Here is a 26,145-nt window from a genome sequence, read left to right as displayed (position 1 = left end):
CTCATTGTGTATTTCTTATTCATTAGATTTCTATTTAGTTAGCCTCTCAGTGTCCTTAATTCCACAAAGTCTAAAGGGTGGATGATAAACATTTTTCAGATTTCAGATATCTACTGAAAGTTTAGTCATTTATTTACACCCACTCCCCCAGAATCTTTCTGTTTGTGTTGTGTTTGGTCCTTCCTTTCTGCACCCTGGTCCTGTATCACGTCCTTACAGTTACGGGATCTCAAGCTGTTTTTTTTTTTTCATACAAAATAAGGTTCTGTCTGTGCTGCAAACTGAGACTCACTGTGCAGAACAGATTATGAGGAGTGTATTGTTTCTGGCATTGTTTAACCTGTGAACCATCAAATTTTAAAAACATTTGCTTATTAAAAATACCTTCAAAGACAAATTAACACAGTGGGCTCTTCATGCAAAAACAGACCAGAAAACCTGAAAATCCTCATGTTTAGTTGTTTTGTTATTGGGAATTTGCATTTATTACATACTTATTGTTTCGGTTCATCAAGGCCACAACATACACAATAGATCCAATGCTGGGATTGAACACTGGTAAACACTTGGTACCCTCAGTGCAGCTGGTTTGCTCGGCTCTTCTTTAAGAGAAACATTTATCAGATATAGCCTCCGTTAAAACAAAGTCTGAATAATAGAAACGCATCAAATATCTGGATTTCAGATACTGAAAGTTAATTTACATTCTTATGTGTCACGATCGGCTGGCCTTAGCAATATCGAAAGGGAACATTGCTTTGTATTTTTAGGGGGTCGGTTTCAAGGCAATATTCCAAAATGTTCTTTTTCTGCTCTAGAGGACATAAAGGACAAAAATACCTCATTTTCTGAGGGAAAAATAAAATGAACCGACACTGCAAAGAGAGCTATCGACTCGGACTTTGGAGAAGTTGCTAACGCAATAACATGACTAAGACTTGTAAATCAAAAACAGAAATACAAGACAATGTTCCCTTTTGCCTTAGAAAAGTGAAGCACATTTTTTGTACTGAGATATGTTTCACAAAATTCATGTCAGACACTGCTGAGGTTTGCCCTTTGTTTTGGTGTTTCACCACAGAGAGGCCTTGCCTACTTCAGGATGTGCAGTACTTTGTATTGTAGAGATGTAAAGTACAAAGAAACATTTCCAAATGTATGGGTTTTTTTTATCCACAGCAAAAAAAACACAGAAATAGTCAGGAAAAACTCCAAGCACTGCTTCTTCTAAGATAATGGTAAACACAGTCGTCTCTCAACAGGAAGTTCAGGAAGGCTTCGATCCCCAGCTCCTGCAGCCACATGTCCGATGTGTCTTTGGGCAAGAAACTTAAACACAAGTTGCTCCCACGGCTTTATTAGCGGTGTATGAATGTGTATGAATGGATTAGTTACATCTGCCATCAGAGTGTGAATGTGTAGGTGTGACACGCGGTGTAAAAAGTGCTTGGAGTCGTCAGAGGACTATTAAAATTAGCTCAGAATAAATAGCTAATGATTATGTGAATGGAAATATTACAACAAACGTCCATTTAAAGCCCAGGCTTTTATTTACTTCAGTATATCTGCCATTATTTGGGACAGATGTCAATACAAAACGGGCCTTTAAATATTTCTAAACAAAACTTGTGCACAGCAAAGATGTGAAAAACTACACAATTTTAAGATTGCATTGGAAAACATATTTAATATAAAACATTAAAATAGTAACAAATGCAGTTTTTTGTAGTTTAAAGTTCACAGATTGTGTCTATAGAATATACATTTTTTTAGGATATCGATTAACAAATCAAATTACAAATCACTGATTTCATCTAATTTTCTACGAAAGCCCCTCCATACCTGCTGAACTGTGACACATCTGGACCTCTAACTGAGGTCTGTCTTTATGTATCAAAACGTGCAACAGACCAAGCTTGTAAAAGGGACTGGGTCGTAAATTGGGAAGTGATTTGAAGTTTTAAGATTATAAAAAAAAGGACACACTCTCTTTCAAACTGGAGCAGGTCTTGGACCTACAAGTTCGATTGCAACATGAGATGTGTTGAAAGTGAGGAATCATCAGATTACCAAAGTTCATGTGAGGATATGAATTTTGGCCTTTTCACTCACAACAATCAGCCAGTGGTGGTCCCACTTTCATTAAAGGTCACTATTCTATCAGCGCACATCTCAAAGAGGCAGTGATCCACTCCTGCTGCTGCTGTGAAAGAGTTATATTAAATCGACCCAGAGGACAGTGAGCCCTTGCTGTGTTAATAACAGCTCAGTGAAGAATGCCGAAGCCTGGGTGAGAGATACAAATGAACTTGTTTACGAGTCTGTTTATTAGTTTATATGCTTAGAGGGGCAAAAGGGGCCTTTATAGGAATTTATATAAGCAGAGAATGTAACTGGATATAAACTCAGAGCTAAAGGTCAGAGAGGATATCTGAACAGTGGCATTGCATACTCATGCAGAAATTCCACTTTAAAGCCTCGTGATGATGGACGCTCTTTCAGCTGACAGCAGAAAGCCTTTAAATGAGGCTGCCAGCAACAGGTTCCATCTTTAATGCACTGGCTATTAATGGAGTGCAGGGTGTGGTGCGGCGGGAAGCCAGTAATAATCAATTTCCTGCTGCTGTAATCATAGTTCTCTGTAAGTTAATTAGCATCTGTTGAGTGTTATGGAGAGGCATCTGCAGAGAGGGAGAGGTGGTTAAAACCAGCGTGGAGAGCATGACATAGGCAGTGGGACTGCAGTGTCGTGTCAGGGCCGTTAGATTAAGGCTAACATGAATCATTGCGTGATGGAACTAATGGTGCATCTGATGCGTGTGATTGTGATATTGTAAGATCCAATCAGTATCACAGATGGACTCTGCCCCCCGCCCCGACTCCCCCCCCCCAGACCTCTCATCTGTCTTATCAACTTCCTCAAGATACTGTCCAATAACACAGAGGGCTCTAAAGTATCAAAGCTTATCTATAAAGTGGATGAACAACTTGCAAGTTATCTGCACTCGGCTGGGGTTTCAACAAAAACACCAGAGGGGGAAAGAGAAAATTCAATAAGATACAAACTAAAGAAAGCAAGAGACAATGACAAGTGATTTCTAATTTGCTGATGTCACGCCAGCTGACTGAAGAAGGTCTAACACCAACAACCAAACACATAGTTGGAAGTCAAACAGTCAAAGAGCCATGGAAATAGGGAGATACGCAAAGTGATTATTGATTCTTTTAATAGAGTAAGAGGGAAGCCAATAGATTTCATTCTAATGGATCTTTTTGGGTTGCACCCTGTTGCTGACTTTTGTGTCGTGGTCAAATTGGATTATCTAAGTTTATGTTTCATGATAGTATGCAAAGCAGTCTGAACATTTTAACAATGACCTCTTTAAAATGATATACTATTAGAACAACTTGCCACATGATTTGTCTATAGGGCTTTTTGGACCAAACTTTCTCTGGACTTTTCAAAGAGGAACTTTCCTGTGAAGTTTCCTGTGAACAACACACTTTGGGAACTTTTTTCTGTCTGAATTCACACGAGCATGGTGATGGCTGACGTGAACCTTAAAGTGTCATAATTGGAAATGGGATTTAAAGATATAACATGTAAAATCTCATGAAATAAACAGTGACTCAGCCTATGATATAGATTGTACCAGGACGTGTCTTGTCGCGGCAGCCGCCATGACAGACATGGAATGTTTATGGTTGCCAAGGAAACACAGAATGTTATCAAAGTCCGCTGCATAAGGAAGCAGGAGCAGCTATTGAAAGCTGCCGTACTGTTGCTGTTTTTGCTGCTGTGATAAAAACACGAGTAGTAAAGAGAGACACTCCCATGATTCCCTGCCAGCTTCTGCATCATCTTTTTCTTTCCTCTAAATGAGGTTTTAGGATCTAGAAAGCTTCACAGGTCCTGCATTGGGGAATCAATAAAAAGAGGGAGGGGTCCAACAGTTCCCAGAATTATGAAAATGTTTCTGTGGTTCAGGCAGAGCGTTAGTGTAGTGCCTGCTCCTGATGAGCTGCAGGTGTTCCTTAAACAACCAATCATATTCATGTAGGTGCACAACATTAACTTTATAACCCCAATAAACCCTTACCCTATAACCCTGACCCTTAAGAACTGATGTTCACACTTAATGATGAAAATGTTTGCTGCTGCAGCTCTGTGTACACCTTCCCACATGTTTTTGATTAAACAAGAACTAATGGCCATGTTTGTGTGTTTTAGGCAGGACTAAGGAAGAATAAATGGACAATTATTGGATGTAAGTGTCTCTGCCTGACAGTACATTAATGACTACAATATATTCAGGTGCACAGGGTGCTGTGTATCCAGCAGGTTCCCTAGAACGGGGCAAATAATGGAAAAGAGTTATCATTAATGACAGTTACACCTGTGCTCTTCCTCTTGTGATTTTTCATGATGTTCTTGTTGTGTCAAATTGTCTGCAGTGAAAAAAGGTCCATGACTGATGTTGTTGTAGAGGTCATAATTCATCATGCCATTAAATGCCATGTCTTCTCCTTCTTGCATGTCGTTTTAGTCACTGCTGTACTCTGCTATCATTTTGTATGATTTTGGATCTTTTTATTCTTGTTTACAATCTGTTCAAGTCTCGATGTCATGCTAAACTCAGCCAAGCCATGCTCTCTATGGCTTCATTATTACTGTATAGAGAAGAGGATATGGTGTGTTTTTCCTTATCTAGCTTTCTCTTAAGAAAGTATAATTCAGAAATTAATTACACGACTCTGTCCTGTAATTAACACTTGGCAGAACATGCATAGCAACAGTGTGCTATCCCAAGACAGCAGACCTTGGTTAAACAGAACAAACGGTTACTATGAAGAGCAGATGTTGCTAAGGATGCAGCTTTAATCACACACTCTGGAGGGCTAACAGTTATCATATCCATCCTCTGAAAGTAATCCGGGTAATATGACATCTGTCCATTTGCTGTGGGAAAAGAGGTTTAATGCAAAAACTGTATGCTAATATAGAGAAATCTACTTAACTAAAAGTAGTACATGAAGTAAAAGTGTGACAGAGTGTGGTTTGTGAGATGGCGTTTTTAAAGGATAGTGAACGGAAAATAAAAAGTTAAACAGACTGCCGTTCCAGGAGTGATGAGACAGAAACACTCATTCAGGTGCTGCTCTGATTCATATGGATCTGTTCACCATGTCTCACTTCACCATCAGTGGAAGTGTTCAGATTAATGTGAGTAATAGCAGCTAATTCAACCTTCACTGGATAGACCTAGCTCCAACTATGGATACCAAAGGACTATTTCTATAGCAGACAAAATGTTTCATTTTTAAGTCTATATTTCATGTCCACTTCCTGATTTATTAAGTAAGTGTCCATGTAATAAGTAATGTATAGTGAGTGGGTTGTTATAGTGGAGGAACTCAGGGTGTTCGGCACCCCGTTGTTTCTGGTTTTTGTCTCACCATGTGGGGATCCATTCCACTCTAACAACCTGCTCACTGTACATTATCCCTTAAGTAAAGCTATTTATTCAACTCACATAAATCTATTACTTCACAGTACATCATCTACCTTTTATTTACCACTAAGTCAAAATAAATCCACGAGTCAAGCAATCATTCAGTGTTCACTCGATGCACATGAAAGGCAAACCTTGCCTCAAACAAAATAAATGTTCAGAGAGTAATTGTAGTTTAAATGACTTCCTGCTGTGCGAGTAATACAGTGCTGTTAGATGGGGATCCATGCAGTGGACCCCATAAAGACAAATATTACAGGGATCTGACCTGCTGCCAGCATGTTGTTATTCATTTGAGATGAATTATATGGTTATTACAGGAGGAGACAGAGCTGTGTATGATAGGAATAATAATGGTTGGACTGTCAGTAAATGAAATTACTTCAGGTGAATTAAATTAAAGCGAAATTAAACCGTTTGTTTATGTACCTAAGGGCCACCTAAAGAGCCCTTTTCATTAATCCAACATTAATTTATCCACTGTTGGTTGCTCCTTTCTAGTTTTACCCAGCTTCATGTTGATACCGTTGGGCTTTTTTTTTTCTTTCTTGCATTTCTCAAGAGAAAAAAAGGCCACAATAGAATCTGTAAAATATGTTCTCCACAGGACATTCAACCCTCATGATGCCAGAAAGGTCATTCAACTCACCGTCTACACATGCCGGCCTCGCCCTGGTGGTCCCGGCGATTTGGCCTCTTCGGCAGGCGCAGCGAGCCGTCTGCCTAGCAATGGTCCGTCTGGGAACGCTGCTGTCTCTGTTGAGCATCACTATCTCACAGGTTCCCACCGCCAACTGGCCTGCCAAACACAGCAGCGAGAACAAAGTACATCACATTAGCATAATGAGACTGTAATGAACACATTTGAGAGGAGCAACTGGTGTGCGAAGGTACAAACAACTGGCAGCCTGGACACAGGGATATTTTTTTCTGGTCTGTGTACCACTCAACAGTTTAATACTCATTTAAGGTCTGGGAGAGAAACTGTAAGACTGATTAAAGGGCTTAACAAGCAGCACGTTTGAATGCTCATCCAGTCTGAACACAGCATGGCTGCTGGCTACGCTGTTGATAAAACTGTCCTATTGTTCATGCTAGGGAGAAACATTTCTCCATGTCAAGTATCGGTTAAAAAGAGAGGCTCCTTATATTAAAATTACCTCCAAAATATGAACGTGAACCTAAAAGGAAAAACCAACAGTCACTGTTCGTCTTAAAGAAAAAGGAATAAAATCTGAGGGTATATTTCACTCGAAGCTTCAAAGCTTTCAGAAAATGTTCTAATGAAGGCCAATACATTATGAGATGTTGTTTACTATCCACAACAGAAGGACAACTGAATTGATAATTTACTCAAATACACCAAATGCCTCATCATGGGTGTGATAGCATACTGACATTTTAAGCACAGCTATAATAAACGGTCATTCATTTGGGTCTTTAAATAAATATTTGGTTCTTTACATGGACTGCTTTTCTAAATAAAACCAAAGTCTGCTACATTGTCATTTCTAATGATTGTGAATGCAAACTGAGATTGTAAATGGAAACTAAAATACTCATGATGGGCCTTTTCTGAAGTACTCAGTTGGAACCCCCACTCCCACCCCCCATTTTTATTGATTCTGCATTAAAGGAACTACAAAACACTGCTAAACTAGTTCCTAAAAATCCATTTAGAGGATGCTTCAGAGTAGGTACTCTACCAGCACAAGAGGGACTTTGAGTGATTCAAGTTATTCAATTTATTAACCCAATCACACACAACAAACAGAACCCGCAAAACAGCGTTCTCCATTTTTCCAATTGTATTGTGTGAGTGATGTTGCTATAGCAACTGTGGACTGGCTTACATCACTTTAAGGTTAATATACAGACATAAAAAAGTCCTTATGGTGGGTAGTTCTTTTTTATAGATTCTAAAAATGATATGGAATATTTGCATCCATTACTTTTACTTTAGTTTGAAGTATTCAGTAAAATAATACTTGGTATATTTGTTAAATATGTTCATTCAGTGAACAAGAACACAACTTAATTTTGGGCTGTGGAAAGTGAAAACAGTTCCATCCTCTGACAGCCAATGGTAAATGGCACTTTATACCACCTTTCTAGTCTTCACCAATGTGTGATTGCAGGATGCAATGCAAGATGCCAGCCCATCAGGACTATATCTAATAAACGTCCACACATACAATGCCACCAAACAAAGCAACAAAGTTAATTATCTTGCCCGGTGTGTCTTTGTTGATATCATCTTGCAACCAGTTGATGAGCAGTCCTACATCCTGAACTGCAGATGATGAATGTGCATAAATACAATGGCAATGTTTTTTATACATTTTAAGATTTTCTGTGTTCACTTGTAAAAGATGGCCTGCTGGCAGTCTTGGCAGGAAGCTCAAAGAGAACCCAAATTATAAGACTTCCTCTGTTTACAATAATGTTCACAGAAACCTTGCCAGTGGTTGTTTAGAAACCTTGATGTTGGGCAAAAATACACATAGACAGATGGCTGAAAGGACTAATCAACTTCACAATAATTAGACCCCAACACTAACAAGCCAAAACATTTTTGGCTATGCTCTTAGAATAGCTATGGGAATCCCAATGCCAGTTGGTTGGTCCACCACTTTAGATGAGACAGAACTTTCTAAAAAAAATCCTGCTAATAAAGATTACCATTTTTATTTTAATTTTTTGGCATTGTTAATGTTACCCAGAAAATAAATTTCTCATAGCTGTGGTTATCCATGATTCACAACAGATCTGTCCCGACAGATATACATTTGATACTTTTATTAACATTGTGTTTGTTTTTCCTAGAGTACGTTCAAAATAAGCAGAGGCACTGCTTGTCAACAGGCAAAGCAGGATCCTGCTTGTGAACCCCAACCAGTACGGGGGGGCTTGAGGGCTAACAAATGTAAACCAAGGGAGCGGCTCAAAGTTTAAAAATTCTTTAATGACTTCAGGAAACATCCCAAAGGGGAGGCACTCTGAAAGCACTCACTCTTGTTGCCCTTCAAAGCATTGCATACATTATTCTTGTGAAAACTAAAGTTTGTCAATGAAAGTCAACAAAGAAAAATGAAAGGAATTATCGGTCTTTACTATTGTTAGGAGAGACGGCCCCCAAACTGTTTTTTTGCCAAGGGCCCAACCAAGCTATTGAAAATAATAAAACACAATGCCCCAGCAGCTTCAGGTGTTTTTTTAGGGTGTAGCTTAAAGAAGACTCGGATATCTAGATTTAATTTTTTTATTACTAGTTGAACCATTGAACATGATACAAAAGCATGGTCCACTAAATAAAATAATGTCACTCAGTTGACATGACACTGGCTGCCAGGCTCATTCAACAGACCAATTTTCAAGCAAAGTTAAGCTCTACTGAGATGGCAAATGGACAGAATTACTTATGCTGATGATTACCTCGCTCTGAAATCGCCATGGTGTGTGTGTGTGTGTGTGTGTGTGTGTGTGTGTGTGTGTGTGTGTGTGCGTGCTATTCTTATACCTCTTTCCAAGCACAGAGAATTACTTTAGAGTTCTCCAGGCATTACAAATTGATGGATGACTCCCGGGGCAGAAGCCTTTGGTTTAGCAAGTTTTTTAAGTATCAAGTTTGTCAGAATGTAATCTCTAAATTAATTACACAGAGCGGAGAAACATAGAATTCACCAGGGCGCTTCAGCTGCAAATGGACTGCTGGGGAGGGGAAAGATAAAACATAAATAAATGTTCTTCATCTTGACTTTATCACGTCAAGGGAGTTTAAAGAGTTGATAAAACACTTTTCAAACTTTGCAGATTGTGTGATGAAATGAACAAAATTCCAATTTTAATGGGCTTGGAAGAATTAATTTAAGATTTTATTTAAATATCTAGAAGCGAGAGCTGCTTTAATTTATAGATATATATATATCTGACATAAGTAAATCCATGTCAGAGAGATGAAATGAGCTTTGTGCCTAGAATTGTAGATGTAGCTTGTGCTACAATGATGTTTTCAATGCTTGGATGCATTAAATGAAACCTCTGTGTGGCCTTTTGTTGCTGACAACTTGATTGAACACTTATTGTTACGGGAACAGCTTTGTTTGGGAAAATGATTTGAGAAACCGAAGGGAACATACTTAATTATCTCTTTATTTAAGGCTTCCTGGTGGGTTTGAGAAGAAACTACTTACTGTTAATACGCACATGCTTTAAAGATAAATAGGCTTTAATCACAGTAGATTGCTTTAGGGTCTTTTCAAAAACCTATTTGGAAGAACAAATGTGGCCTTACATGAAGATGACACATTTCCCTTGTCACCTTTGTCACAAGGAGGTTTGTTGCAGGCTCAAAGCAGAATCGAAAGACGAATCAATAGTCTGCTGAACCGCAGCTGAACAAACATAATATGTGAGAGAACATCAGAGCTAACTCAGCTTGAAATCAGCACATTTCCTAATATGGACAATATAAATGCCATTTAAAGACCTTATCACAACTTACTGACTCCAGGTCGAACAATACAGCGGAGAGAAAGTTCAGGAAACTTGTAATGATGTGGAAAAAGTAACACACTTTCTCCCTTCTTTATTGAATGGAGAGCTGCCAGTTAAAAGCACTCAGGCCGACACTGAAATAAAATCTGTTCAGCGAGTGCAGAGAGAAGCGTCTGTGCTGCAGAACTGGTAAGGTCAATCGGCTTTATACGGCTGTTTCTTGTTCTTCTCAACACCCTCAAAGGTTCATTAAGCGAGCCGCTAACTGCTCTACGGCTTCAAATGGCTGTAATAATGGCAAAGGTTGTAAGGGTTGTTGATCAACACAAATGACTCCTAAAATTACCCCAAGTGTGCAGACTTCCAAGTATCAGAGTAAGACATCTTGGAAGTATTCCAGATGATGATAACCTCTGATTACTTTGATTCTGTGACCTTTCTGTAACTTTTTTATAAGCTACATCATCTGTCTAAACGTCTTCTCGGCAGAAAACACCATTGGAGCCCTTTTTGACCCGGTTCTCTAGCAAATCTCTGTGCAATGAAAATATAAAACCATCTTGATGCACATCAGGTACAGTGAAGGTTAAACCATGGAGTAAACCGTGTCAGGACTCAAGCGTCTGTGGTGGAACTGGATTTCGCTGGAGCAAAAGTCAAAGCCCCGCCAAACGACTTTTTTTCATGTTAAAGTGCTTTATCTAATGCATCTGTTTGAAAAACCCTCAACACGCCCGTAGATGTGAATGTGAGTGTCTCTTTATGTCAGCCCTGTGATTGGCGAGGGACCAGACTCCAGGGTGTAACCCCCCCACCCGCCAAATTACAGCTGGAAGAGGCTCCAGCTGTCTGCATGGGAGGAGATATATTTCATCCAAATACAGTCAATATACATTTGTAGTGGTAAAGTCTAATTCTAGGATTTATAAAGCCTAAATAAAACATAATAAAAAATGTTCTTGAATACTTAAAGCTCTTTCTTTAACACCCACTCATTGAAGCTGACTTCGATCTGGATTTGTTACATCCCTTAACAAATCGATGAATCAAATAACAGCAATCCAGGTTACTTTCGTGCTCTCATGTCTGCTTTGCTTTGGTTGGCCGACTCAACAAGGTGAAACTATTTTCATTTTCTCTGCTCTATAAGTTTTCCTCAAGTTTCGCTGCCTGAACAGTGCAGCCTTCAGGGCTTGTAAGCTTCATGTAAAGGAGACCCATAAGTCCTTATGTTCTGACATTGTTACAATGTAGGATTTTCATACAATAGGTTTTAATAATGTGATAAAAATATGTTGGCGTTTTCAAAAACTCAGACTTCTGTATCCAGTCATCTGCTCCAGCCACAGCTAACCATGGCTAACCCTCCACATCAGCCTGTATAGGAAAGTTTCTGACCACTCCATTCAGGACTCTTTGAGTTTCAAGCTGTACTCACTGAGGTTACTCGTGACGTCTCCCCTCGCAGGCTTCCAGACGCCCGACCTATCAGAAGTAAATGGGCTAAAGGTGCTTGTTTTAGAGGCTGAACTCAGGAGCTGCTCAGGAGGTCAGCGTATGTGCGTATGGGTCTTTTTTAAAACAGTGAATAATGCAAAGTTTCTATAAAGGGGCATCAGAATTAAATACAGAAATAAACATTTCAGCTTTTCTTTCAGTATTTTTTACTGTCTGTAATATTCTTTTGCCATGCGAAGGCATGTGGCGGTGGCACTTTGTCATTCAGACTGATAAGATTGGGGTACTTTTACATAAGAAAATTACAGAGAGCCTTCTTGTGACTCATAAAAAGTAATCACCTCTAGGAAGAGCAGCTATGCACATTTTATTTCATATCATCAGACTCTCCACCCGACCTCCCCCACCCACCACTCAGCCCACCCCCCGTCTCCTTTTTGCTGAGACAAGTCCGTGCACACTTGGTGGTTGCTCGGAGGACAGAGGTGCCATCACATATCAGTGCTCTGTGCCATGTTTCAACACTGAACAGATGAATAGGCTTCATGTTTTGAGCCTGAAGGAGGAGAATAGTAAGTCGGATGGGGGAGTTAAAGTAGCGAGTTGTGTGGGTGGGGTTCATGTTGGAAGGGGGGCTTTGCAAAGTGCCCAAAGCCACGGCCGGTGCTCCATCACACATACAGGAGTTAATTCATGTGACAGGGGGTTTCTGTCACTCAGCAGCGTGAAGACACTTGACCTCGTCTCTATTTCACATGATGAAGTGTGCGAATGGCGGCAGTGGTATAAGCGTACAGAATGAAGGATGGCGCCAGGCTGCTGTCCAGGCTCTGGATCCCATCAGGAAAGACGTCTAGAACAGGAAGGTGATACAGAGCCCGAGAGAAGGAGACTCATTCCTCTCAGTGCTGACTGGCAGCCTGATGACCTTATCAGTGCATCACAACACTGTAACAAGTGCAAAGCAGCGGCACATACACTCGCACACAGCTAAAAGCAAAGACGGGATTCTGTGTTCTTCAAATCAGCGCTTTGATCAGACACTCTGCAGAAGAGAACAAATATCTTAATACCTGACGGAAATACACCCCGCATGGAGCCCACACTCGCTCTCTCAATGTTTCTTGATTCAACGTGCGTCACTGCAGGGCTCAGAAGATGTGTGCACAACAAGGTTATGAAACTCTAGATACTGGTTGACCCTGGCAACTCATGGTAAGCACATAAAAACAACCAATTATCATCTCTCCTGTAAACACTGCCATCGAGGCAAACTATTTAGAAGGATATAATTATCTATAAAGCGCCCACTGCTTTCAAGCATCTCTTTTGTCTTGTTTGTCTCTTTAATTAAGGCGATGCCGACGTATAAGTAGCTGGTGCTTTGTGATAAAAAAGATGACTTCATCAGATTCATCAGAACAGACAAACACACCAGACTCAGCGCGGCACCGCTCCCGTACAACTGAAACCAGATTGGGAGCTGTGAAAAAGGCTTGGTTTCTCTTCAGGGAATTTGCCATAAAACTATATGACAGGCTGCCATGAATGAACTATGACAAGGATTCCATTTCCATATTAAAACAATCTTCCTTTAGAGATTGTAATTACTTTTGGTCCGCTAAAGATAGAAGCCAGGTTTTACAATGTTTTATTGCAAAGAACATCCCAGTACTTTCCAAACGTATTTATTAAAAATTCCACTGGTAATTATTCACAACATTATGTATTGTATTCTGTATAATTTCCCATGAAAACAAAGCTATAGTGCAGTGCTGTTCCATGCTGGCTTGGCTTTAACTTCCTGGCTTTGAATCTAACCGTTGTTTTTCCCCCGATGAGAGAGCCAATCACACACTCTAATCATGACACTGGCAAACAATAAGTCAGCCTGATTATCTCCATTCCTTTGTATGCGCCCGTCTTGAAGGAAGAGCTGTTATCAAAGAACAAAATGGGGCTGCCAATTTAGAGAGCGTGACAATCATGGGAACACACGTCAAATCAGATGTGTTCAAGCGATCATTCATGGGAGATTTAAAACATTGTGTGAGACCACATAAATATTAATAGCTCAGGTAATCAAGCACAATTGATTTGTAGAGGCAGCAGCTATCGATGTTTAAAATATGAAAAGCAGTCGCTAACCTTAATATAGTTCCACCACAAATCTTCATCTTTCAGCGACCTCACAATGCTTAGATTTATGCTTTTACACCTGATGTTTATCATAACTATCATTATTGATTATGGACTAAATGAACAGTTCAAAAAGACTCACTTTCAGTGATGCGTTCAAACACAAGCCAACACCGGGAAATTGAGGGATCAGCATCTTGCTTAAAGAGCATGTTATTCCTTACTTTCTCTCCCCACATTTCTTTGGGGTGCTTTTTATGCCTTTATTGAGAGAGAGAGAGAGAGAGAGAGAGAGAGAGAGAGAGAGAGAGAGAGAGAGGAAAGGTGTGCAAAAAGGAACCACAGGTCAGAATTAACCCGGGCCACCCGTCTTCCAGGAGGTCAGCCTCTGTACACAGGAGAGACTACTGGCTTCCCCTCAAAAATCAAAGTACACATATGAGCATTAATCATGTTTAATTGTCTTGCTTTAAGATGTAATGTGCTGAACATACCAGCATGGTTGAAGGATACAGTGTAACACAGCCTCTCATTAAATGTTTCTCTCTTTTCTCTAATACTCTGTCTTGCTCCATTAAACGTTTTTCATCTGGATCAAGAAATGCTGACTCACACAATGGGTTGCCTTTTACACCATTCAATATTGTTTCAGCATGTTGCTCCATGCCAAAGCATTCCCTTTCATTTCTGTCAAAACGGCAGCTCTGCAGGGACATCATATTGATGGCCAATGTTTTCTGTTCTCTTAATACAACTGCTGATGCTACTTCTGTTTGCAATGTTTTCATCTGTTGGTGTCTCACAGCAGGAATTACCATTTGAACTTTTTTATAAATGAAGCTTGCCCACAGAAAAAGACAAAAAAGCCTCATGAAACCATTTAGAGAGGCAGAATAAACGTTTTAAAATGAGCAACAGTCGTGAACAGGTGGTATTCATCAGGTGCAAACAAGCGATCAAAGACAGGTGTTAGCAGTTAAACAGGTGAACTGACGTTAGCAAGTCTTTCAAGAAAAAAAGATCAGAGAGCTCTGAAGGATGAAACGTAAGCCTGCAGCGAATGATTGTAAGAGATTATATTTCCTTATTAAATAATCTCCTGATTATCTTTACAATCAATCCTGGCGAAGTCTTTGTAATGTCACACAATTCAAAATCTTCTTATTTCATCAAACTCCCAAAGCATTCAGTTTACTAGCATTTAAGACAACAAAAGGGAGCTTATCCTCACAATTTGGACGCTCTAGGGAGGATTGTGTTTTATAGAATAACATTAAGTAATTAATAAAATAGTCCCACATTATTTCTCGTGGCGAATCATTTGATTGACACATTTTCCACTTGAAGTTTGACAAAGAGGAATTTTTGAGTTAATTTTGGTCTGTATTCAAATATTTCCCACAACAAAAAACACTTTTGAATTCAACATCTCTACAAAAACCTCTTGGTACCTGACTGATTTCACGGCTAGCTGATAGTAACAGCCGATATGAGCTCAAGTGACTTTTGGCCACGTCTAATTTTATTGAGGATATGTACCGATAAAATTAGATTTCTTTACCGGTCAAATAGCATTTAATTGAGTTTCATTACATTACACTAGCAGTTCTCTCTAACCAGGAAAGGGCGCTATATGAATTACAACAGGCATGAAGACTCTCAGAGTGTCGCTTGCAGAGTGTCGAGCAGTGATGCTCGTGCATGCACGGTTACTTACCAGCTGAGTGAAAGAAGCATCCTCTCCATTCTCCATATTTATTCACCCCCTCCCCTCTGCGACATTGGTCCAGGAGCGGATTTCAGCTCATGCTTTGAGTGTGGGCTTGTGCATGCATGAGGTAGAGAGGCTTGATTGGTTTTTAAAACTCGTACAGAGTGCAGACGTTGCTTGAACTTTTTCATTGTTTACAGCTGCTATAGATGACGGATTGTTTTTGTTTGTTTTTCAGAGCACATGAATTATTAATTATTGTCAAGACATCAAGACAATTTAAACCAGAAAAGTGTATCTGGAGAAAATTACCTACATTGGCTTTAAGTTTGGGCACTTGAGGAAAAAATGCCTGTATGAATTCTATCCTAATTAAATATTTTGCAATTCATCTTCTGAACTTTTGATATTTTCCAAGGGTCAGAGAAAGGAATGACACAATATACAAAACAAATAAACTATTCAGGGGATGAGTTTATAATAAATTTATTGACTTTGTGAGAGGGAAATCAGAGAATCTGTATTCCAATTTATATGTCTGTTTCATGCATGTTTGGTTTTAAAAGCTCAATCTTCTTGCTCATTAACTCAGAAAAACGGAGCAAATGACAAAAACAGCTCGCTCTGTAAACTACTCCCATGAGAACAAAAAAAAAGGCATAGAGTATCAAATTATTCACCATTATTTCTCTCAAGATCTACTTTTCATTTCATTGATTTTAGATGTCAGACCCTCTTTTGGCATGCTGAGGTTTGTTACCATTAATGTTGGCACAATATTGTTGCTCAGTATAATATCATGAGGCTAATCATCTCAAGGCTGAAAATAAAATGGCTAATCTGAACGTGTTTGTCTGGATTTACTCTCCACTGCTTTGTTTTATGGCCGAGCTCAGACCTTATCTTCCCATCCCGCCCGTTCTGATCTCACAGCTCTGTGTTATTAACGACTCAGGACATCAAACAGAAATCTTATTGGACTGAGCATATGCTCGTCAAGGCAGCCACAGCCAAGTGCTTCTCATTACCTTAACACCATTTGACGCGTGCATTGCAGCAGGTAGCATGTAATAGGACACCAGGTGAGAGAGGCAGATGTTTGACTGACCCCATGCTATTCGCTTCCTGACACCGCCGTGATCTTCTGCCACTAAACAAGCAGGGCAGCAGAGCATTGGAGCAAAACATGCGCTCTATATTAATGGGCCTGGTTTAAAGCGAATAAAGCTGCTTGATTTCACATGCTATTTGAATACTCTACAGTAGAACGATCAATATTTATGCTGGTGAACTACTCTCTGCTGAGGTCCAAGGACCTGTAATGGTGCTTAAGTATGCAATTTAATCTGAAGCTGCCAGAAATGAATCAGGAACGACGGAAAAGGGAAGTGTGGGAGCAGCCAGAGTGACTTCTAAAGATGAGCGCTATGTTATGCCATTACTGGATGAGGCTCATTTATCTACAAGCAGTACAAAAAGCACTGTGTTGGCCTGGAGTCAGTCCACATAATAATGTTCAGAGGAGCAGCTCTTATATCCTGATGACAATACAGGTTGGACTTTCTGCTCTAAAAAGCTCTTGGTGTACTCAAAAGTGTACCTGTGTTGTTTCCAAATGCAGAGGGGATTTTTCTTGCTGCACAGTGCTTGATTTTTTTCTGCAATCCTGAACACCCAGTGGGGCTACAGCAGGGACAGACAGAGACAAGCATAGCATCCCCACCAACTGAGAAGCAGGAAATGTGCTCTATTTGCCCAAATTTAATTCTTGTGTCAGGTGTGTGCACTTCTTCACCCACAGGGAATGACAAATTGAAACTTCTCGTAGCAGCAGTAGGATGGCGCTCCCTTGGGAGGATGCCCGACATAACACTGTTAGATTGTTTCCTTTCTCATTGGAAAGCAGAAGCGGCTACATATAGAGTTTGCTTACAACACAACACAGGACTTTTGGGTCTTTGCAGTACAATTCTTCTCAAAGTTAACGCTCTTGAACAATCAGCTTTGCCATTGTTTGACATTGCCGAGGGCTACTTTAAAATAGAAAATATTCCCCATACATGCATTCCCTGCTTGGACTGACACTGTAATTCAGGTCTTTTCTGCAACATGCCTCGTAGTGCACACATGATTGAGGTGGCCTATGATGGATTTCTGTTGCAGTGATGCAGCACAGTCTGGGCTGCAGAGATATTATAATGTGGAGTACTCTCAGACAATTGGTTGTGGATGAACACAGGCTTGAGGCATAAAGAGTGATTGTGCAATATGCCTTGCAAAAGCAAACAGTGGCTCTGCTGAATGAAATGCAGAGAGGACAGTAAAGCCAGGCTGACTCACTTCAAATCTCACTCAGCGAGCCCTCCAGGATGCCCTCTTTTAATGCAAACACAGAGAAAATGATAAGCAACAAAAGACTATTATGACCCCATGTGTACTGTACAGTACTGCGTGTTTGTCTTTGCAGCTTTAGTATTCAAGAAAAGCCTTCTCAAGAAATCAACATCATGGCATCAGCCAAAAAAATAGAACAGTACACAAGACTGAAAGCACATAACTACAATCATTTACACCATTCTGCCAATGATGAAGCAGTTTCAAGCTTTCCATAGAGAAAATAACAATGCAGAAAAATCCTGAGCGTTGCACTACGCTCAACCACAAGGGAGGTCAGAGCTGATGCTGAGAAAGAAGTCATATTCAGGGAGCTATGAAATATGAGCTTTGTGTGCTGCCAAATTGATTTAGCTGTAAAAATTCTTTTCATTTTGTTCCATAAAGATGCTCATACTTTTACAGCTCCGCCGCCTATAGAAGCAGGCCTCAATGATTTGCTTAGAATTTACAACCAAGGTCATAATCAAAGCGGGGCTCCTTTTGCATGCCTAATGCTGCCTTGAAGAAGACCGGAATGGAAATCATCCTTTTCACTTCAGAAAGTCCGTAATTCGGTGCTACTCTGATTAGTTTAATGCTTGGATGGATAGGCCCTGCTCCCTGAGTTAAAAGAGAATACCAACTCAAGATTTTTAAATTCATCATTCTGTCGCCCCATGAAGATTTGCTATCTTTCACGCAACAACGAATTTGTTAAAGATGGATAAATTTGTTGTATAGCATGCAGAATATTTTCAGTGAGTTTGAGAATGAAACAGCTCAACACACAGAGCAGACTGGCTGTGTGAGATCGTCATCAATGGAGCTCTTTTTTGATTGTAGAGCTGGAGTGAATCATTCCAGAATTTAGCGGCACAGCCTGTAGATGCATCTCAGGAAATGTGTGCTGTCATTGCCATCGACAGATTGAACTGCAGAGCAGATTGTAGTTTCTGCATCTGAGCTTGGGGACACTGTTATTAGTGTGCAGAAGCGCTGATTGAATTATTCAAACAAATCAAAGTGATGTGTCATTATGACATGTGTCAAGTGTTGTAAAAGATGCATTGCAGTCTGCTGCACTAATATGACACCGAGTTCAGAACACAACACTGTGGACTTATTCCAGTCATATGATTTATACAAGTCGCATGAAATATTAATAACATTAGCCCACTTCTGAAATCATTAATCAATATTCATTAGGATTGTCAATAAGTCAAAAACACTATGCACAATGGGCTAGCTACTTCTCATAGCATTTCATGTCTTAGCAGACAAACAAAAAAAGTGTCACCTATTAGAACCTTAAAGCTGCAATTAATAACTTTTTCCACGTGGGGCAGCAGAACATGGTGAAAACACAACAGGCCTACTATCCCTTTAAATAGTTGTTTAAGTGCATCAAACAATGGTGCATTTACAAGCTAACAGGACGCAGAGCATTAGCATTCTTTCATTCTGTCTGACAGGTTGCCCTAAGTGTGATCACAGGTAGCCACACGCTGATGCGTAGACAGTGCACTGCTTTATTCTCTATTTTAATCTAAATGGCAGGGGGAACACATATATATATATATATATATATATATATATATATATATATATATATATATATATATATATATATATATATATATATATATAAATAATTCTGCAGTGACATATACTGTTAGGGTTACGTATGATACACTTATTTAATGGCACACTTTTAGTCGATTTAAAGAACACAGGATTTTCATGTGTCTCTGATGGTTAGACCAACACTAATTGTTTTATTGATTTTAGTCAAAAAGCATCAGACAAAACACATTTTACTTTCCAACAAATCAATTGGCAGATAAAGTTAATAGCTAGCTTTTGATCGCAATAATGTTTAAACATGAGGAGGAGGAATGTTGATGAATCTTGTTCCAAGTTTAAATGTATTCGGGGCACTTTAAATCTTTGAGCTGAGTTAGAGCAAAGGCCAACTGTCTGTCCACCTCCAACTTACAAATGTGGTTAAAAATGGTCCACCTCTCATCGTTTCTTTCTCTCTCTCTCACACACACACACACACACACACACACACACACACACACACACACACCTACACACCCTCCCAAAGGTTTGAGGTTGACAAAGCGGGGAGGAGTTGCCATCGCTCTCTGACTGCACCACTGAACCGGAATCTGGTCCAGTGAGGAAATCCAGACATTTCCAAATTTATCGTTGAATAAACTGGCAACGTTGAGAGCGGCTGACAGGCCATTCATCGTGGCAGCCACTGGCCCAATGGCGTGCGCGAACAGGGCCGCTGCGCTTTGATTTCCTGTCCTGACCGCCATGACAGATGGGTTACAGAGTGGGTGGAGGTGATGCAGCCTCTCACCACCACAAGGCTTCACCTCTCTGCCCACCATTCAAAAACACTGGTTGCTGCTTTCAGGGACTGTGGGAGTGTTGAAGAAAGGGCTGCTCTTATAAAGTGAGGTGCGATGTAAAAATTATAGGTTCACCTGCTGATAAAATAATACAATTAGTCATGGTCAGAACTTCTGTAACAACGTGCTGGTCAAAGCGACCATTTTAGAGGATTTTCAGAGGATCTGAAGATGCTAGGTAAGAATTAAAAAGTACTCCATTCTTTATATTCAGCTCAGAGCTGGAATGAGGAGTTTGTGACGTATAGGGAATGTCAAAGCTCAAATCTCATCCAGAGATTTTAAATATCAGGAGCCTCTGTTTAATCAAGAAACAGCGAGGGTCGTAAAGTCCAGAAAAGGCTGATTGAATGATTTTCGTACTATGATGCATTAATGAGATCATTTTCATACAAAAATGAGTCAATAGTAAATAGCTTAGGGGAAGGGGAGGGCTGCTCTTTCTCCTCGGATAAGATGCGGTTCACGGTGCAGCAATAAGAGAACGGGGACAGCAGCATTTTGGGAGGAAAACACTGCAAATGAGAGGCAAAGGGAGCACATTTCAGCACACAGGCAGTTCATTTTTCACATCAGTGTCTACTTTTGTTCTCGGCAAGCTGCCAAACACATTGATGTAGGCACTATCCCTCCTCCACAGCAGTAATTATGCTGCTGGCCAGTGCTTGATTAAAAGATCTAATCTGCAAACTTTGTGTTCAACATCTCCCAACAAGATCCAGTGCTTTAAGCCTGTTTCTGTGTATTTGCAACACTGGAATCCACATTTTTTTCATCATGGACATCAGCCAATGAAGTGCAGGGAAACATCCTTTTGCTTTCTCTTCTGTGTCAGGGTGGAGGTGTAATTGCACCAGCATATGTATTATTCAAGAGGAAAGCATACAATGGTTGAATATAGGCTTAACCCCAGTGAATTTATAAAGCTCTGAAGGCAGAAGTCAGACCTTTTTTTCAGTCTCCACCTGGAACTAAAACGAGCAAACCTTGTAGCTTTTCCACCTGAAGATCTGTTCGAGCTTCTCAAATTATCATTCCACGGGGGAGTGAGGAGCTAGGGTCAGAATACTGAAAATCGTGTAGTTAGTTTGGCACAAATGTTGGAAATATCAAATACAAAATTCTAGGTTTTAATGATGCAAAAACTTTTGGCCTCCTCATTATATTGCAGGCGCCTGCAAATATAAAAGATAATAGTGCAGTAATGAAAAAATAAACATTTGTCCACATCAAGCCGTTTGGTATCATATACTCCCCACACACATATGATTATAGAGATCCTAGATCAGATTACAAAAATATCATAGGGTAGAACAAGGTCACCATAGATTCACAGATAATGAGCAGAGACACGTGAAGTCCCTGCAGGAGGGTTATATTGGACATTATAGGGACTTCTCTGCAGGCTCAGGGAACCTGACCACACCATGTGCAGCTGCATCACATTAAAAACCCCTTTGAGAGAATGATGCTGCTGACAAAGTAATAAATAGCTCTAAGAGTCCTTACCCTCTCTGAGCAGATGGGAGTAGATGAGCCAGAGGAGCAGCAGGCAGCAGAGTGACGCACCTCCACCTGCGGAGAGCGTCTTCGCTCCAGACTGCATCCTACACCTTCAACCTTTTTTTGATTATCCAAACTTTGAACCCCGGGAGCCGCTCAGATGTCAAACAGATCAGTGGAAGAGTGGCTAATCCAGTGGCGTCTCCACAGCCTGTCGTCGGCATCCATTTTGAGGTTATAATAAAAGAGGGACTGATAGAAATCCCCCCTTGGTTTTCAAATCCCCTCAGTGAGACGCATATCCATCCAGGGCTGATCGGCAGACGCACACACAGGGGTACAGTGTCACCAGATCTGGCCAAGTTTACGCAGCTGCTGCTTCAGGGGCTGGAATTCACAGACTGGCTTCTGCTAAAACTAGAAGTGTGTCGAGGAAGAGGAGTGAGCGGCAGCAGACCCCCGCAGTTTTGATCCTCACTCGGAAATGATGATGATGCTGGTAGTAAATTTAGCCGCTAAACATCCCCTTAACGCCGCTGTCACCTCTTTTCCCCTCCTCTGCGCTCCGCACGGTTATTATTATTATTCCCAACCAACTTCTGCGCAGAGCAGAGCCCGGGTCTGTGTGTGACTCTAAAGAGAAACGCGCAAGTTAGCCCGCGCAGACATGTCGAACATACCAATCAGCGCGGAAACTTGTCCTCAAAAAACGCATCTCTCCAGCTTCCAAAACAAATGATTGCAAAAACAGCTTAAGGCGCATAGACTATGCGTCATATGTGGCCACATATGCACAGCAGCGAAAGTGAAATGTCACGTCAAAACAAAAAAACGGCGGGTCTCACGCAGCGCAAGTGCCGCTGGACAAAGCGCACTGTGAGCGCGTCAATCCTGGCGGTGCGGTGAAGTTAGTCACACTTGTCACCTGTATGAGCCTTTGAGGAGGCTCTGAAGAATTGTCAGTGATGATGCCTGGCACCCGGGCTCGAGTGAAAAAAAGCTCTCCTCCTCACAAAGTCAAGTGCTGGTTACAGATGAGTGTGTTAAACCAGCCTTTTTTCTGTCCCGGCCAGCTTCATTTACATGCAGGCGACGATGAGGAAGAGGATTTCCCTCCTCTTCAATCCATGGAAAGAAACGCTGCCTCTCCTGCTGCACCCTGACTCGCCTTGAGTTACACTGTTTTCATCTGCTCTCTCTCTCCAGCTCTCTCCAGCTCTCTCTCTCGTCCTCAAACACACACACACACACACACACACACACACACACACACACACACACACACACAGTGCCCTAATTCCTTTAGCAAAGTGAGAAGAGAAGAAAACTTTGAGCTCCCGGGCTATGCATCGAAACTGTAGATGATGATTCTTGTTTACACAGTTACATGTCCCATCTCAGCCTACAGCCAAACACAAAGCAGCACCATGCCTTCCTCCTTTATTACGACTTTTCCTCAAAGTTGGAAAATGCCCTTTAGGGCTGCATGGTATACTGTTAACATTTAGCAATACTGCATTACTATTGCATTCTGGGAAAATGTAAAAGGTCTGTTCCTTCACAGGTCTGAAAGGTATAACATGCGCAGATCTTCAGAGCTCTTTACAGCACAAGTTACCTTTTTATTTACTGCCCTAAAATCACATTAGGTCTCAAGTGTACGCAGACTGGGTGTGTGTGTGTGTGTGTGTGTGTGTGTGTATGTGTGCATGTGCGTGTGTGTTACAGAAGGACAGAGACAGAGAGCCAAAGCCCTGCAGATGCCAGTCTATCTTCTGAAAGCGGACCATTTAAGACTCCCCTGCCACTCGAGAACCATTATAATAACTCAACCCCTTCTTGCCCACACTGAACACACACGTACACACTGAACACACACGTACACAAAGATACACACGTACACAAAGATACACACACACTAAATTCCATGACCAGTGAATGTGCACTTTATTAGCAGATGGAGAAAGTCCCTCAGTGTGCTGCTGTGCTATCAGCCTTCCACTGAATGGCTTTTATGATGACGTATTGGCTTGTCACATCACCACTGTATTATATGAGAAATGACTGAGCCTCACACGGCACAGACGATGCATATGATGAGTCTTGAAAGGATTTTTTTGAAGATGTTCAACCTTACTGCCACATCAGAGGGTCATATCTTTAAACCTGCACCCCTGTAACCAGCTGCAGCAGTTTACTTTACGAGGCCGATGGTGGAATAACTACAGGGAGCGTTTCTCGGCTGAGGGGACGTTTGTTTTCTCGTCTCGTCTACAGCAGGGCTCAGCCAGTTATCAGAGTTGAGAACCACAATTTCAGACTGTCACACTGACGTCCCAGTTGGGGTTGCTGTGTAATTAATCATCATAAATCACATTGACTGACAGGATTGTAAAAATTCTGCCAGTTTATTTTCACCCATCATATTTATCTCAGTGTTTACCAAAAATACACAGGGTTGATTTGTAATTGCATTTGCGCACTTCAAAAAAAGCCGAGTTTGAAAAAGAATGGAGTGAAATGATGATTTATTCATGCTCGATGCTTGAGCACACGCATTATAACTGTCATTGTGATTATTGTGTTTCTTATGTCAGTCATGCAAGCGTGTCTTTGGTTGCCATTTTTGATCAGGACTAAACTGTCAGTGTGCGTGATTTCTCCAGAGGAGGATATTTACAGTGAATATACTAAAGTACTGATCTGATTCCATCATATACTGCACTACTTTACACCTCTACTTTTTACAATATAACATGATGATAGAATATGAATGTTTTAACATTTAACAAGCCTTTTAGATAAACGTGGCTTCAATTGAACAACAGTCCAAACTTGTTTCCAACTCAAACAGTAATCCAGTGCTGACATTATATAACTTTGAAACAGCTTTTTTTTATTACTTCATGTACTTTTTTATGCATTTGCTTCTGTACTTTTTCTCCTTTCATGGTTTGGTAACCTGACTAAAAAATAAAAATGCTCTCGATCAAATTGTCAAGTGGGCGAGCACACTTACAGGAGATTCTCCATCCAACCTCATGGATCTCTATATTCTTTACAGCTGCAGCGTGTGGCGAGCACTATTCTTAACAACCGCTCTGACCCCTTAAAGAGTCCCAGCTTCGTCGCTCTGGCTGTCGATTTGCTGCATCTAAAGGGAGGACAAAACGCTACAGGAACTCTTTTATACCTGCAGCTAGCACTGTTGAACAAAGCTAGCACAAGATGATGCACTTTATGTTGGCATATTTTCAGCTTCATAACAGATGCCAATTTGAGGACTTTTCCATGACCAGATGTAATGATTTTTTCCTTTAAATTGCTTTGATATAATGTCTTGTATTCATCCCAGGAACACTGAATTCCTTCCACATGTACTTTGGTTACTCAGAAAGAAACCTTGAACCTTTAAACATAAGTGGCTGCAACATTTGAATGTATACATTTCACCACATGAACCAACATTTTTTTTAAACAAGCCAACTTCCCACTGCATGACACCAAACAGAAAACAAAGCCATTGACTAGTCTGTGAATATAATGGAGCACAAGCAGGCAAAAACGGATGGGTTGGTGAATACCCTAAAAGAGCCAAAGTGGAGAGCAAACCTAAAAAAAACATTTGTTTACTTGTATTTTTAAACTTGCACAGCAAGCTTCAGATATATTTTGGTATATTTTTTGTCAGATTTGTATGCTGCTGTGTGATTGCTGCCAATTAAAAGTTTCACTGTATCATTTTAGCTATGGGAACAAAGTCTATTAGTGTTTCATTCACAATGCAGGCAGACAGGACGCATAATAAATCCTCAAGTTGGTTTTGGAAAAGGGGTTAATAAACAGTTCATGATTCAGTTTTGAGTAACAACCCAGAATGACACCTCACTTCATTCTCTGTTAAAGGAAGAATGTGTGACTTTTTGATCCAGTAGATGTCACCATTAAGCTCCAGCATGAAACCAAAACAAGCTTCTGTTTGGCAACACCTCCGCTACTCTGAAGCCTCTGCTCTCCTCCAGAGACACACCTCCAATTCTCTCCTCCGCTCACGTTTGCACAGAGGAGTTATCAATTAGAATGCACCATAATTAAGCTCCATTAACAAGTGGAACTGTCACATACACTTTAGTTAGCTCGTGGCTTCAAATTCAAAAACTGACACAGAAGGAGCGTGATCTAAAGACACATTAATTTGACATCCAAATAAGCAGCGAGTATGTTCTTCTTCTTTTCTGTAATCCTTGATTAAAACAGCTTCATACACGAGGCCGTCCTGTCCATGTAAACATGATGCAAACACAGCGCTAACGACAACACCGCTGACAAGACTTCTGCTTCTCACGCATTGTCGACAGTCATGAATCAGAGAGATGTTTACAGAGAATTTACTTGATTTGTGCTGTATTTATGAGGAGCACATGCATTCCACATTCTGACTTTAAATAATGATTAGCCACTCTTTACAATGTGATGAGAGGTCATTCACTATCTACCCGTTAACTACTTGTGTCAGTAGTTA

The 26,145-nt window shown here is 40.6% G+C and overlaps 2 protein-coding genes across 2 annotated transcripts in view; one reads left to right on the top strand and one right to left on the bottom strand.

Annotated features, from left to right (window-relative positions):
- tafa5l (TAFA chemokine like family member 5, like) overlaps nt 1-22,808 on the bottom strand; it is a 57,937-nt gene extending 35,129 nt beyond the window's left edge. Inside the window, exons 1-2 of the mRNA XM_079359412.1 lie at nt 21,630-22,808; nt 6,163-6,312 (exon numbers count right to left, since the gene is read on the bottom strand). Of these exons, the coding sequence (XP_079215538.1) occupies nt 6,163-6,312; nt 21,630-21,726 (247 nt within the window). The 5' untranslated portion in view covers nt 21,727-22,808. The remainder of the gene's footprint in view (nt 1-6,162; nt 6,313-21,629) is intronic.
- Nucleotides 1-26,145, top strand: part of LOC306834543 (uncharacterized protein) — a 164,371-nt gene that overhangs the window by 80,637 nt on the left and 57,589 nt on the right. The gene's annotated exons all lie outside the window — the stretch shown is intronic.

The sequence above is a fragment of the Symphodus melops genome, assembly GCF_947650265.1.
Source record: "Symphodus melops genome assembly, chromosome: 13".
In the NCBI taxonomy this organism is placed as follows: Eukaryota; Metazoa; Chordata; class Actinopteri; order Labriformes; family Labridae; genus Symphodus; species Symphodus melops.
This window is presented reverse-complemented; position numbering and strand designations above follow the sequence as displayed.